Source organism: Carlito syrichta, unplaced genomic scaffold (assembly GCF_000164805.1).
Source record: "Carlito syrichta isolate Samal-C Ts95f unplaced genomic scaffold, Tarsius_syrichta-2.0.1 Scaffold316384, whole genome shotgun sequence".
In the NCBI taxonomy this organism is placed as follows: domain Eukaryota; kingdom Metazoa; phylum Chordata; class Mammalia; order Primates; family Tarsiidae; genus Carlito; species Carlito syrichta.
The window spans coordinates 620,570-636,321 of NW_007260480.1; the positions used below are offsets into that span (position 1 = coordinate 620,570).

General features: G+C 42.6%; 1 protein-coding gene across 1 annotated transcript in view; it reads left to right on the forward strand.

Moving 5' to 3' along the window:
• The first annotated feature begins 887 nt into the window (after positions 1-887).
• The window catches only part of LRRC42 (leucine rich repeat containing 42), a 22,621-nt gene continuing 7,756 nt past the window's right edge, over positions 888-15,752 (forward strand). The window contains exons 1-4 of the mRNA XM_008074265.2: positions 888-914; positions 5,638-6,124; positions 12,599-12,730; positions 13,929-14,047. Coding sequence (XP_008072456.1) covers positions 5,652-6,124; positions 12,599-12,730; positions 13,929-14,047 — 724 coding nt within the window. The 5' untranslated portion in view covers positions 888-914; positions 5,638-5,651. The remainder of the gene's footprint in view (positions 915-5,637; positions 6,125-12,598; positions 12,731-13,928; positions 14,048-15,752) is intronic.

Below are 15,752 nucleotides of genomic sequence, written 5' to 3' on the forward strand. Positions count from 1 at the left end.
GGGCGGGGCGTGCGTGGGAGTTGGGAGAGCTTGGAAGGGTTGCTGTCCTGGGGAGGGGGGAGAGGGATGGGATTTGAGGGGTGCACGGACGAAAGGAGCTGAGATTGGAAGAGGGAAGGGGTGGGGCGTTGGGGGCAGGGCGGGAAGAAGTTGGGCTGCGGATTGTGAAGTTGGGGGTTTTGGAGGTTGAGGACAGAAGACAAGGGGTTGGAGAGACTGGGGGCCTGGTAGAGGGAAGAATGGATGGTGGAGGAGACAAGGGGTGGGGATGGGTGGTATGGGGAAGGAAGGGGCGGAGGTGGAGGTGAGATGGGGTCCCATTTCAGAAGGGACAGCGAAGGATTGGAAGGATGTGAGGTCTGGGGTCGTGGGGGAGTTAGGGTCTGGGGACTGGATTTTTGCTTGAGAAGCTCTAGAGTTGGTAAGGCACGATGTGGGAGAGGTTGGCTGTGCTGGGAGGAAGCGGGAGCTGGGTGAGATTGGGCCCTCTGGAGCTCAGGGGGGAAGGGTGCGGGAGAAGGCAGGTAGGGAGGTGCAGATCACAGGAAAAAAGTGAGAAGCGGTGAAAAGTGTGTAATGGCACATGCAGAACAATGAAGGCGAGTTGTTGGTTGTTTACTGGGAGTGTAGAACTAGTTTCTGTTCAGGTTTTTATGTTAGAAATTTTCTCATGAATACTGCGTTTTCAAATAAACCAAGGTTGTCTGCTGCCCTGGGATGAAGGCCCTGGTATGTAGATGTGGCTAATTTGGCCCTGGCAGAGGGAGGGAAGGCGGCCTCATTGTAACTGTCCTGGCTCTGATCCCACCAACTCTTTCCTCCCATCCACTGTTTTTTTAAATCTTGTCTCTGTCTCCCATCCCCACTCCCACCCCACCCATCTTCAACCAGGGAGTACCTGAGGGATCAAACAGGTGTGTGGGATTAATTTTTAACTTTTTTTTTTTTTTAATCCTTAGGGCTGTGTCATATTTTTATTCTTGAGAGACGGCATCATGCCGTGGAAAGAGCTTGAGCTTTGGAGTAATGCAGCCCTGAGATTGAATTCTGACTCTGCCACTTAGCTCTGTCCTAGAGTAACTTACTTATTTCTCTGAGCCTCTTTATTTGTCAAGTGGCAATCCCTCATGGGATCATCGAGGATTACATGAGATCACTTGATTGAGGACCTAGCCCAGTGCTTGGCAACTGGTAGGTGCTTGAGAAATGGTAGCCGTCACACCCAGTGTCCTTAACGTCATAGTCATCACTGTAACTTGTTATTCTTAGGGAATTTTTTATTTTACTTTACCTAATAAAGTTAGGTCTTTGCTTCTTTCTCTCTTCGAATTGGATAGCTGTAGACTCAACCCACATGTTAACCCTGTGACCCTGGTGCTTGCCTGCTCTCCCCCGCTCTCCCCCCATAGTCGTGCTTTTTGCTTGGTAAACTGAATTCGAGGCCTAGAAAACCATCATGTGTAGTTTCCAATTATTTCATCTTGCCTCTTATTCATGGAAGCTGCACAGAGCTGAGTTTTTAATGTAGTACAGCTATGTTCATTCATTTGATGAAATGACATGCTTTGTGGTAACTTTGGCTTACGTTGTGGTGACCAAATAACTAGAACGTGCACCATTGTAGTATATTTCTATGACTGTTGTGTGGGTTACAAAGCTGCTTCTCTGCAGCAGGCTGGGAGACTATCAGAGTGCCCCTTTACTCTGTTGATCTAATATATAATATAGCTGCTACAGTTCTACACTGGACATTACTATTCTTGCAGATACTAGTTATTATTATTTTTCCCTCTTCCTCACCCCCTAATTATTTAAATTTTTCAGTTTGGATGGAGTTTTTGCCATGGTTTAGAACATACCCTGTCTCCTGAAAATAACAGCAACAAAAAGCCACTTTGTAAAGCAGCCAAGGGGAAATTAAGCCAGGTACAGAAGCTTTGTGTAGAATTCTCTTGCCTTTATGGTCCTTAGCCTTCAAGGATTTAAACATTAATTTAGTTCCTGGATCATATTATAATACCTCACAGACTCCCAGGAGGCTCCTTAATGGGAGAATGCAGGGTGCACAAATTTAGTAGGAGAAATCAGAGGTCACCAGGATTCCCTGAACTAAAGGCAGTTCCTCCAATGGCTTCTGGACAAACGATGTGGGTTTACTCTTTAGGATATATTAGATTTTTTTTTTCATCATTTAGAGAGAGAAATGGTGGCCGGGTGCAGTGACTCATTCCTATAATCCCAGCACTTTGGGAGGCTGAGGCGAAACTGTTTGAGCCCAGAAGTTCGAGAACAGCCTGAGCAACATAGTGAAACCTCGTCTCTACAAAAAAAAAAAAAAAAAAAATTAGTTGGGCATGGTGACAAGCGCCTGTGGTCCTAGCTACTTGGGAGGCTGAAGCTGGAGGATTGCTTGAGCCCAGGTGTTGAAGTCTTTGGTGAGCTGTGATTGTGCTCCAGCCTGAATGACAGAGACCCTGACTCAAAAATAAATAGATAAGAAAGAGAAAAGATAAAATACAGCAAGAACTGTGCCTTTAAAACTAACCAAAAAAATCCCTGGAAACCAAAGTTGCCAGGATTTTGATGGCCTAGGTTAGAGTCCTTGGTTGGGACCTAGTCTGGTCCCATGCTGCTTGTGCCCTCTGCTGGAATGAATCAGGCTTTTCTGATTTTCATCTTAGTCGTCATCCATCCATCCATTTGTCCATTGTACTCTAAAAGTTTTGGGAAGCCAGGCGTGGTGGCTCATGCCTATAATCCCAGCACTTTGGGAGACTGAGGTGAGAGGATTGCCTGAGCCCACGGATTTGAGACCAGCTGGGCAACTTGGCAAGACCTTATTTCTACAATAAATCAATACAATACAGGCGTGGTGGCGCACGCCTGTATTCCCAGCTACTTGGAAGGCCGAAGCAGAAGGATTGCCTGAGCCCAGCAGGTCAAGGCTGCGGTGGCCGTGAGTGTGCCACTGCCCTCCAACCTGGGCAACAGAGTGAGACTCCAACTCAAATAAAGTTTTTGGAAGTCACTGTTAGAGCAACATGGATGGGCAGACCTTATTTCGTTTCTCAGGAGTTCACAGTTTGTTGATCCATTATATGTTATTGTCCATAGAACTTGCCTTTCTACTGTTAAAATCAAGTCATTCCTTTTTAGGGCCGTGTCTTATGTCTACTTTCTGATCTACGGGTAGAGTAGGGCTCTGAATGTTCAATCACAGGGATAAAGGTGAGGGAGATCTGTTTTATCTCCTCGTCAGGATTAAGACCTGTGAGGTTGAAGGGGCCAGATGCTGACACCTACTGGAAGAGAAGCTTGGAGTCAGGGAGGTGTCTCCTTAGCAGCAGGCACTGTGAATGCTGGCAACAGAAGAGGATGGGTTATAAGAGCTGGCACTGTGACAGGACTTTTTTTTTTCTTCTTGTTTAGTTTTCTTGTCTCCCCAACCCCCGTAGTACCAGTGGCAACATACTCCTGTCATCTGCTTTGCTTCTACCACCTGCAGAAGGGTCTGGCAAGTGGGGGAGGAGTCTGCAGCTGTTGCCTGGAAGAGAAGCTGGCTCCTGGCAACAGTGTCAGCAGGCCCTGCACACAGGGCACTGAGTCTGCCCTTTTGAGGTCTCACCCTTCCTCTTATTCAGTTCAGCCAAATATCTTTTGAAGGCTTGCTCAGTACTAGGCACTATGTCGGGCCTGGGAAAGAGGAATCAAACAAGTACCTTACCTTCAAAGAGTCACAGCTATGACTGGGCGTCGCGGCTCACGCCTATAATCCTAGCACTTTGGGAGGCTGAACCCACGGGGTTTGAGACCAGCCTGGGCAACTTGGCAAGACCTCATCTCTGCAATAAATCAAAAAATTAGCTGAGCATGGTGGCACATGCCTGTAGTTCCAGCTACTCGAAAGGCTGAGGCAGAAGGATTGCCTCAGCCCAGCAGGTTGAGGCTGCAGTGGCCAGGAGTGTGCCACTGCCTCCAGCCTGGGCAACAAAGTAAGACTCCAACTCAAAACAAATAAATAGACAAAACAAAAAAGTCACAGCTCTGAGTACATTAACAAGTGAACAGACATAGGGTGTGGTGCTAAGTTTCACCTTGGAGACACTGGGTGCTCTGGGAAAACCAGACAGGCATGCAGTGGTGCAGGGGTTAGGGAAGGTATCCCAGGAGAGGGATGATGGTTGAGTTGTTAATGATGAGTAGGAATTATTAATAATAGCTGGGTGGGAGTCAGAGAAGGATGTTCCAGCCAAAGGGAGCAGAATGGGCAGTGGCCAGTACAACAAGAGTGCATGGCTGATTTTCCCAGGTAGGGTGGCATGGCCAGAGAGTAGGGCATAGAGATGAGCAGGAAAGTGTGAGACTCCAGGACTGGGCAGAGCTGTCTTTTCTGATGTGCTTTTACACGCCTACTTATCCTTGAGAGAAGCATGGATAGTACTGATTCCTACAAACAGGATCATTGTTTGATCTCCAGAGACTCAGCAACTTTGATCTCTGACTTGTTTGCTGACACTTGTAAGTGGCTTCAGGGCCACTTGTGGCCCTGCTTTGATGAGGAAGAAGCTGAGTTGGTTCACTCTAAAACTTAGAGTCTTTCAGGGATAATATCAGCCTGTCTTATATTAACTATTACCTCTCTTCTCCCTTTAACTTGTAGAAATGATAGTCAAATTCCTTCATTTTATTTACCATTGCAAACTTCTCATTTATTTTGAAATCTCAGTTACTAAGGAAAGCAGATGTTTAATCCAGTTATTCTTGGACACATAATGTTATTCACATGATTGGAGAAATACCCACCTATTGTATATTTCACCTTACCATGAAAGTGCCCTCATAGAACCTTATTAGATGTAGTGCTTCCGAGGGCTAGAATAGCTTTTATTTTGCCCTTGTGGTGGAGGTCTTTATTTGTAGGTCCTCCTAAAATCCTGTTGCCTATGGTCTATGTTAGGCTTAGCAAATGAGTAAACTTTAAGTTTCACAGACACATGCTCAGGGACTATAATGTGTCAGAGCACTGTGTTATGGAGTTTGAATGAGTTAAAATGGCAGAAGACAGACCCGGAAACAAACCAACAGCAGAACAGTGAGCCAAGAGCAACAAAGAAGTGTGTGGAAGGTGTCAGGCTAGCAAGGGAGTTATTTCTAGTTTTTTTTTTTTCTGTGTATAAATGACATTTTTTAGAAATTCCACAATTTTAATGGCCTCATGACATTCCATGGCATGCATGTATCATAATGTATTTACTAACACCTCAGTTAATAGACATTTAGATAGTTTTCTGTTATTTTGGTAACAAACTGCTACTGTGAATTTACTTGTGGATGAATCTTTGCTGACTGTGATTCCTCGGGGTGAATTTAAAGATGAGATTTGAACTGGCTTTGAAAGATGAGTAGGAGATCACTAGATAGACAAGAAAAGGGGGAAGATGGGAAGGGGCATTCCAGGTAGAGGCAATAAGGGCAACCCTGAATGCCAAAACCCCGGGCAGCTGGTGAGCTCTGCTTTCTAAACCAGCCACAGGGCCTGCCTGGCAGGCTCGTAAAGCTCTGGGCACAGCAAGATGAAGTTACATATTACAAATGGCATTTTAATTGGATTTGCTTCCCTGGGCCTTGTTTTTACAGTCTCAACCAAGGCAATGTCTTACTACCTCAACTCAGAAAGACACCTGGACCCGGGGCCCATCTACGTGCGAGAAAATGGGCAACTGCACATGGTCAACCTGGCTCTGGATGGCGTCAGGAGCACCTTGCAGAAGCCAAGGCCTTTCAGACTGTTTCCCAAAGGCTTTTCTGTGGAACTTTGCATGAACAGGGAAGATGATACTGCACAGAAGGAGAAGACTGATCATTTCATCTTTACATATACCCGGGAGGGGAATCTTCGGTACTCTGCCAAATCCCTCTTCAGCCTTGTCTTGGGCTTTATCTCCGACAACGTTGATCACATTGATTCCCTTATTGGCTTTCCTGAGCAGATTGCCGAAAAGCTGTTCTCTGCTGCTGAGGCCAGACAGAAATTCACAGAGCCAGGTGCAGGGCTGAGAGCTTTACAGAAATTCACTGAAGCCTATGGAAGCCTGGTGCTTTGCTCCCTATGTTTGCGAAACAGGTGAGTGTCCTGTTAGGATATTGAGTATTTTAATGGGTTTGTTAATTCTGTTGAGTTCTGGGAGTTTGGGGGCTCAGAGGTTCCCCCATCAGATAGTACTTCAGTTTAGAACTTCCAAGAACAAAGTGTCAAGCCATTTTGAGAAAAATCACTGTCTTGCCCCTCCTCACTTCTCAGACAACATTTATCTTTATTTTGAAAACATTTTACAAGGATTAGTTGATGGCCACAATTCCTCCATTAGGTAGAAAATGCTCTTCTATCAACTTTTTTTTTTTTAGATTAGAAAATGTAGTTTGTTTAGAAAGTGAGAGAGAGAGGGATAAGTCACCTCTCCAAGGTAGGAGAGGGGGCCAGCCTACCAACTTTTTAATAAGACAAAATAGAAAAGGTAAGGCGTGATCCACCAAACATCTCTTGATGTGCTTTTGGGAATGTGACGATCACTGCCTAGAGTTCTTGGCTCTGTTTTGTTTTTCAGACCACTAGGTCTTAACCATTAGGTAAAAAGTAAACTTAAAAGAATAAGTGATTAACATTTCAAATATCCAAAAGTTTGACAATTCACAGGTAAGGTCCCAACACCAAGATCTGTCTTCTAACAAAGCAGATGTTTTCTCTTATGATTTGCTTTGCTCATATACTTTTATTTACTTGTTTTAAAATTTTTATTTCACCATTGTGTAAAAACACATTTTAAAATATCTACTAATTTTTTTAAAGCTTACAAAGAAATAATAAAAATAGGCTGGGTACAGTGGTTCACACCTGTAATCGCAGCACTTTGGGAGGCCAAAGTGGAAGGATCACTTGAGCCCAGGAGTTCGAGACCAGCCTAGGCAACCTAGCTAAACCTCATCTCTACAAAAAATAAAAAAAATTATCTGGGCATGGTGGCAACTATTTAAGAGCCTGAGGTGGGAAAATTACCTGAACCCAGGAGGCTGAGACTGTGGTAAACCATGGTCATGCCACTGCACTCTAGCCTGGGCAGCAGAGTGAGACCCAACTTGAAAATAAAAGTAATACAAATGTACATGGCAAACAATTAAACACAAACACAAAAGGTATAAAGCGAAGAAACATAAGCCTTCCTCCTCTCTTCTATATACTCTCCCCAGAGGCCAACTACTGTCATCAGGTTCTTTTATATCATTCCTGAGATATTCTGTACACATACATGCTTATATACCTCTCCTTTGTTACACAAATAGCAGCACACTGCATATATTGTTATGCACCTTTCTTCACATAATTTAAAAATCATTTATCAGAACTCATAGGTTTTTATTTTATTTTGTTTTATTATTATTATTTTTGAGTTGGGGGGGTCTCATTCTGTTGCCCAGTCTGGAGTGCAGTGGCATGATCACAGCTCACTGCAACTGTGACTACCAGTTCTCAGGCGATCTTTCCTCCTCAGCCTCCCAAGTAACTGGAGCTACAAGTGTGTACCACCAGAGACAGGGTCTCACTATGTTGCCCAGGCTGTTCTCAAACTCTTGGGCCCAAGCAATCCTACTGCCTCGGCTTCCCAAAATGCTGAGGTTACAGGCATGAGCCACCATACCCATCCTTATTTGTAGGTTTTTAAAATAGCTTTATAGTATACCATTATATGCACTTTTTTGTGATTAAAAACCATTAAAGGCAGTTTACTATTAAGATGCACAATCAATATGACCATTAAAATAAAAAGTATATGTAAGAGAAAGTTATACCAGAAAGCAAGCTAAACTCATTTGCTTAAAATTATAGAGAAGAAATAATCTTTATTTAATCTGCTCATAGAATTAATGATTATCACCCCAGGCTAAATATTACACTTTAAGAAGAAGGGGATTGGGCACGATGGCTCACACATGTAATCTCAGCATTTTGGGAGGCCAAGGCAGGAGGATTGCTTGAGCCCAGAAGTTTGAGACCAGTCTCTACAAAAAATAAATAAGCTGGGCATGGTGGTGCACGCCTGTAGTCCCCGCTACTTGGGAGGCTGAGGTGGGGGTGAGGCTGTGGTGAGCCGTGATTATGTCACTGTACTCCAGCCTGAGCAACAGAGTGACACCCTGGCTCAAAAAAGAGAGAGAAAGGGAGGGAGGGAGGAGAAAAAAACATGTGAAGAAAAGAAAACAACCAGGTGTGGTGGCTCATCCTTGTCATCCCAGCATTTTGGAAGGCGGAGGCGAGAGATTTACCTGAGCTCAGGGGTTCTAGACCAGCCTGGGCAACTTGGCGAGACCTTATTTCTACAATAAATTCAAAAATTAGCTGTGCATGGTGGCGCATGCCTGTAGTTCCAGCTAACTTGGAAGGCTAAGGAGGAAGAGTCATCTGAGCCCAGCAGTTCAAAGCTGTGGTGGCCATGAGTGTGCCACTGCACTCCAGCCTGGGCGAAAGACTGAGACTCTGACTCAAAAAAAAAAAAAAGAGAAGAGAACGTTGGACTCATGAGCTGAGTGGGTGGCTTATAAAAGCTCTGTCTCTGCTGTGGTCTCAGTCATGTTTGGGCTTGGGACTGCTACCAGGGAAAGGAAAACAATTACCTTGTCTAAAGGGAAAAGTTAAGCAGTATTTCATCGTAGCTTGTACATTTGAAATACGTTTTATACCTTCATTTTTTATTTCAAGTTATTTATGCTCATTGTAGAAAAACTAGAACAGTGGAAAAATAGAATTCTGAAACATCCCTTGTTTAAAGTTATTAAAGCAATGCATGCAATTTGGGAAATAAATAAAACTAAAATTTTAAAAATTCATAATTGCACCATGGTAGCCATTTTCAAATTCTATTTTTATACATTTGAGAATACACTTTTTACAACTTGTATTCTGTTTTTCCCCGACCTACCCGTATAGCTTAAGCATTTCCCATAGTATTGAGAATATTGTTATCCATTTGAGATACCTGCTTCTTATTCCAGTGTCAGATTGGTCAGATTGTGATGAGAATAGCACTTATGTTCACATTTTATGAGCATGTAAATTAGCGTAGCATTTCTGGAGAGTAGTTTGGCAGTATGTTTCAAGAGCCTTAAAAATATCCATATGATGCCGGGCTCGGTGGCTCAGTCTGTAATCCTAGCACTTTGGGAGGCTGAGGTGAGTGGATTGCCTGAGCCCACGGATTCGAGACCCACCTGGGCAGCTTGGCAAGACCTCATCTCTACAATAAATCAAAAGTTAGCCAGGCGTGGTAGCTTGTGCCTATGGTTCCAGCTACTTGGAAGGCTGAGGCAGAAGGATCGCCGGAACCCAGCAGATCGAGGCTGCAGTGGTCAGGAGCGGCCGCTTCACTCCAGTCTGGGTGACAGAGTGAGAGTCCAACTCAAAAAAAAAAAAAACCCAAAAAAACGACAAAAAAAATCCATATAATTTGTTTGACCCATTAATTCTACTCTGTTATAATCTCTCATCTGTTCTAATCTCTTATGTAATAATCAGGTGAACAAATTTTTTTTTAAAAGGGTGTTCATTGTAGTACTATTTGTACTAATGAAAATCTAAAAATTAAATGTTCAACAGTAGAGAATTAATTAAGCAAATTATGGTACATTCATATGATGAAATGTTATATAACTCAAGATAGTGTCCTAAGAATTACACACACACACACACACACACACACACACACACACACACACACACATAATACCCCATATATAAAGAGAAACCACCAAAAATTAGTCTAGAGTCTCACTCTGTCGTCTAGGCTGGAGTGCAGTGACTGTGAGCGTGTCACTCACAGCCACCTCAGTGTTGACCTGCTGGGCTCCGGCAATCCTTCCACCTCAGCCTTCCAAGTAGCCAGAACTACAGGCGTGTGCTATCACACCTGGCTCATTTTTTGATATATCGTAGAGATGAGGCCTCACTAAGTTGCTGAGGCTGGCTTAGGCAGTCTTCTCGCTTTGGCCTCCCAAAGTGCTGGGATTATAGGTTTGAGCCACTGTGCCCAGCCAAGAAACATTCTTTTTTTTTTTTTGAGTTAGAGTCTTACTCTGACACCCAGACTGGAGTGCAGTGGCCGTTTCCGGCCACTGCAGCCTCAACCTGCTGGGCTCCAGCTATCCTTCCGCCTCAGCCTTCCAAGTAGCTGGAATTACAGGCATGTGCTACCATGCCTGGCTGATTTTTTAAATTTATTGTAGAGATGAGGTCCCGCCAAGTTGCCCAAGAGGGTCTCGAACCCACGGGCTCAGGCAATCCACTCACCTCAGCCTCTCAAAGCATGGGATTATAGGCTGAGCCACTGAGCCCGGTTAAGAAACATTCTTAACATAATCTTTTGGTCTGTATTTTATTGCAGCAGTTCCAAACTTTAGTGTCTCCCTCAGATGTGAGTAAGACTTTCAAATGTGATTCAAAACCTCTCTTCTCTCCTTTTGAAGCCTTACAGGAAAGGAGAGGGCAGTAGATTTGGGTTGCATTTGCAGCCCAGGTCTGAAGCTCAGCAACAGAGGCTTTACCAGCACAGAAGTGTTTGGGTCAAAGGGAATGAGCTTGAGAAAATAAATGAAAATAGAATAATTGGGTAGGTACAGGCACTCGCTCACTATCTTGGGGTTAGGTCACAGAGCTGCCTGCCAGATACCCGTGTCTTTGCAGCTGATTCTAACTTTACAAAAACTGTTTCCTCCCTTGTGTTGAAACCCCAGGGATTTTTAATCCCACTGGTTGTCACAGAGGGACAAGTATGTAGTAGGGTTTTCCTTAAAATGTCACTGATATTTTAAAGTTACTGAAGTAATGATGGCTACCGTTTGATGAGGGCCTGTAAGATGGCATGTATTTTGAAAACATTGTTTCTCTTTTTCTTAATAATCCTGAAAAGAAGTAATCATCAGCCCTGTGTAGCTGGAGAAATTGAGGCTCAGAAAGATTAAGTAACTTTCTCACAGTCTCATAAGTAATTAGGGTTGTTAGAATACAAACTCAGATCTGGCACTAAAGTGTGCTCTTTCTGTTCCTTCCCTGTTGTACTGTCCTGAACTTTTTAAGGGGCAAATTGGAAGCTAGAGCTTTGATTATGTCCTAGATTGGCATCTAGTAATGTCTGTAGCCTAACATGTTGGTTCCTTGGCCTTGAGTTTTGTAATGTTTCTTAACACATTACACAGTGTTATGTCCTTTGCAGAGAACCCCTGTTTCAGAATTACTAGAAATCTTTTGGTTAATTGATCAAAGGATGTGTGTTTTCCTTTCTCTGATTGCCAGCAATCCCCTAAATCCCCATTAACACTCTTCAACTCTTGTGACTGGAAGATGGAAAACAGCAGCTTTATTTGCAGTGCAATTAAAATACATCTGAGTAAATAAGGCTCATTTGTGTACCCAGCTGAGCTCAGTCTCTGGGCAGCTTAAGTTCTGCAGTTTAAAGGGGTATCAGTGCCTCCAGCCATCTGTACCTAGCAGTCAGGCCAGCGATTAGTCTGAGTACATCTTATTTTGGTTGGAAGTAGGAAGAAAAGAGAGCTAACTCCCCTCTTGCCCTCCGATTATTCCATCCTGTTTTTAGCAATTATGATCCTGCTGACAGAAGAGAGATGTGAACTCTTTTAAGTATAACCCCACTGATCCTAGCTCACCATCTTGCTGTGGAAACTTCTAGACATCCAAGTGGAAAGTGGATGAGAGGCATGCTTCTGCCACAAGTCAGTTTTCCTATCCTCTTCGGATCTCTCCCTCTGTTTCCTGTCACACCTAATCCCTTTCATTTTTTTTCACTGACCTCATCTAAAATAGACGAACAACGAGAAAGCAGGGTGGAGGCCCTGGCCTGGGTTGTGGAATGCCACTTTGTTCTTTTCCTCTCCAGAGGCCTCCTTGATGCTTCCTGATAACAATTTGGCAAGGGGCTCTAATGTCATTAAGCTGTTCATGCTCAGGGTTTGTTCTAATAACTGTCTAGATTAGAGTTAGTCTTTGTTGCAGTCGTGCTGTACATACTTCTGGAGTTATCAGAATAATAGAGGCACAGGGTAGTAGACAGGGACTTGTTTGAGCAGAAAAGATAAAATGTGTTCTGCCAGTATCTCCTGGTAGATGTGCAGTTTAAAGCCCGGTTCTTAGCCTTGCTTTAGTTTTCAAATCCAATTTAGAAAGCAACTTTACAGGAATGAGTAAGTACATTTTGAGTATCCTGAAGTTTGAAAATTCTCAGATAAGATCCCAATACCAACACCAAGGTCTGTCTAATAATAAAGCAGATCTTTTATCTTGTGACTTGCCTTTGCTGGTGCAATGATATACTTTTATTTATTCAAAATTTTTATTCCACCATTTTGTAAAAAGACAGTTAAGGCTTTACTAATTAAAAATTAAAACCATGCTAGATAGTAGTCAGTGAAGTCTGCTTATTACATAGTATTTTGTCCTGGGGGATGATGGGATGTTGACTGTGGCACAAAACCATGAGTGTTAATGCTTTTTAAAAAAGGAAAAGAAAAGCTGTTGATTATTCTCCATGTTCCACAGGTATCTGGTGATTTCAGAAAAACTGGAGGAGATTAAGTCTTTCCGGGAGCTGACTTGCCTGGATCTTTCCTGTTGCAAGCTTGGGGATGAACATGAGCTTCTAGAACATCTCACCAATGAGGCCCTGTCTAGGTACTGACCTGTCACTGCCTGCAGATTGTTTTATTGTTTTTTTAAAGGATGACTCAATGGGATTGTCTTGAGGAGAACTGATTACTTCCCATTTTTGTGTCTGTTTGCTAATTATTTTTCAAAAATATTTTCAATCGTCATTTACTTCATATAAGCAATATAGACTGAACAACCCTTAGGAAAATCAATCAGTTGGCTGTTTTTTCTAACTAGCCTTTATTTCAACATGTAGTACTTGAAGTTGAAGGTACCTGGGTTGAAAAATGATTTTGCCCTTGATTTGTTGAGTCCAAGATGAGAAGTATACCATTTCCCACAGTCATTGTTTGCTATTTTAACTAGCAGTGAACTATAAAGAAAATTAACTGTTAAATGTAGCCATGATTCAAAAACCATGATTTAGATAAGTGGCCTGGTTTATACCATTCACAAATAGTCTGGCTGATCACAGGTTACTCAGTCTGGCCAACAGAGAGAAGACCAGATGGATTACTTTGTGGTTTCATAAACACCCAGAAAGGTAACAGCACTACAGACCCGAGTCTAACCTGCTACCTAGGCCTGCCTCTGACAGCAACACCTGCATACTATTCCATACAAAGGGATTGTTGTGTGGGGTTAGTTAGCACCAGGGCTCAGGTTTTTTGAGTGAAAGACAGTGGCACATATTAATGCATCAGTTTCAGTTTAGCTGGATGTATTGGGTCATGGGTATACATGATAAACTCAGTATACCTGAAAATCTAGATTTATAAAGCTGGTTAAAATTAGAGGACTGTTGTTTTGCAAAAGGAATTCACGTAGGAGTTCTTCAGCATATTTAGCATCTGCCTGACATCGAGGATATTTTTTATTTTTGAACAATTTGTCAGAAATGCAGCTTTTGTGTTAACAAGGTGTATGTATCCCCTCAAGGGAAGTCCCTGTTTACCTCATTTGACCATATACCTTTAGTGCCCTCTGCCATCTGAGATGAGTACTGCAGGACACTCTGATCCCTATCTTAATAGTTAACCCTGGCTTGGTAACTGAAGAACTAAAGTAGCAACAAATTAACTCTGTTCAGTGCATGGAGTGTGAAATAGCAGGGGGTAGAGGATGTTTTATATATTTAAATGGAAAATTTCAGAGAATGTTCTTGTACTAGATTTTCTCAAACTCTCTTTAAGTAATTTATTTATGGACTTTGTTTCCCTAGTGTAACTCAACTCCACCTGAAGGATAATTGTTTATCTGATGCCGGGGTACGGAAAATGACAGCACCAGTTCGAGTGATGAAAAGAGGCCTTGAAAATCTAACATTATTAGACTTATCATGTGAGTTTTATCAGAAATCATAGATTATAAGTCTATATAAATGAAATTTTATTGGAAATTGTAGATTAGGGGACAGCGGTCTTAGAGATAACCTAGCTTTTTTCCTTCGTTTAGAGGTGTAAAGGTAAGGTGACTTGCCTGGGTTCCACAGAAAGTGGACAGAGCAGGACTAAGGCCAAGGAATCCTGACTCCTGGCCTCTTTAGCGTTGGAAAAGCCCTCACGGATTCATTCATCCCATTCTTCTGTGCATACAATGCAGCCTGTCGTCGTATTCATAGCATATACAAAGGACATTTGGCCTAAAATCTTTGAGTCTCTGGTCTGTAGTGTCTGTCTGTGAGGTCCTTTTTATCGATATTTGCCTGAAAAACTGGATGAATTCACAATTGTGATAATATTCTCAGGATTAACTAGATATTGACTGCAGTGGTAGGAAGTTGACAGATCATTTACAACCTCCCTGAGCATCCATTGAACATATGGCAGGATGGGATGGTGCCAAAAGAATAAAAGGAGCTGGGGTTTGAGTTCAGAGGACCCTCCTTACTCTGCTGCTTTTATTCCTAGCTGTATACCGTTGGGTAGGTTATTTAGCCTTTCTGAGCCTTGGTTTTGGCCTCGCAAAATGAGGGCAATGATGAATGTCCTGCCTATTTCCCAGGGAAGTGTATTCATTCAACAAATATTTTTTAAGCATTTACAGTGTGCCAGGCACTGTGCTTGTAGCCTCAAGGACTCAGTGCTAAATGCAGTATCCTCTGATGTGAGAAGATGTTTTACTTTAGAGGTGAAAAGGCCATCAATAAAGTATGATGAACCATTTTAATACATGTTTATATGTGTTTTTATATGGTTCCAAATTAAATCCTGCGGAGTAACTACCTGGTTCATTTATTTTTCTGTTCAACCCTCAACTCTTAGAAAATTAGAGCTATAAAGAATTGTAAGGGCCGGGCTCGGTGGCTCAACCTGTAATCCCATGCTTTGGGAGGCCAAGGTGAGTGGATTTTTGAGCCCGCGGGTTCGAGACCCACCTGGGCAACTTGACAAGACCTCATCTCTACAATAAATGAAAAATTAGCCGGGCGTGGTAGCGCATGGCTGTAATTCCGGCTACTCAGAAGGCTGAGGCAGAAGGATCGCCAGAGCCCAGCAGGTCAAGGCTGTGGTGGCCGGGAGCAGCCACTGCACTCCAGTCTGGGTGACAGAGTGAGACTCCAACTCAAAAAAAAAAAAAAGAATTGTAAGGATCATCTAGTGTAGCTTCTTTATATTACACATATAATGAGACTTCTATATTTAATTTACTTTGAAAAGTTTGTCATAAATGTGCAAAAGACAATCACATTTCTTTACACCAATAATAAACAAACAGAAACCCAAATAAGAAGCACAATTCCATTCACAATAGCCATAAAAAAAAATGAAATACCTTGGCATCTTCCTAACCAGAGACGTGAAAGACCTTTACAATGAAAACTACAAAACTCTGCTCAAAGAAGTCAAAGATGACACAAACAAGTGGAAAAATATCCCATGCTCATGGATTGGAAGAATCAACATTGTGAAGATGTCCATCTTACCTAAGGCAATCTACAGATTCAATGCAATACCTATCAAATTACCAGCAACATTCTTCTCAGAGCTAGAAAAAACAACACAGGAATTCATATGGAAACACAAACAACCAAGAATAGCCAAAA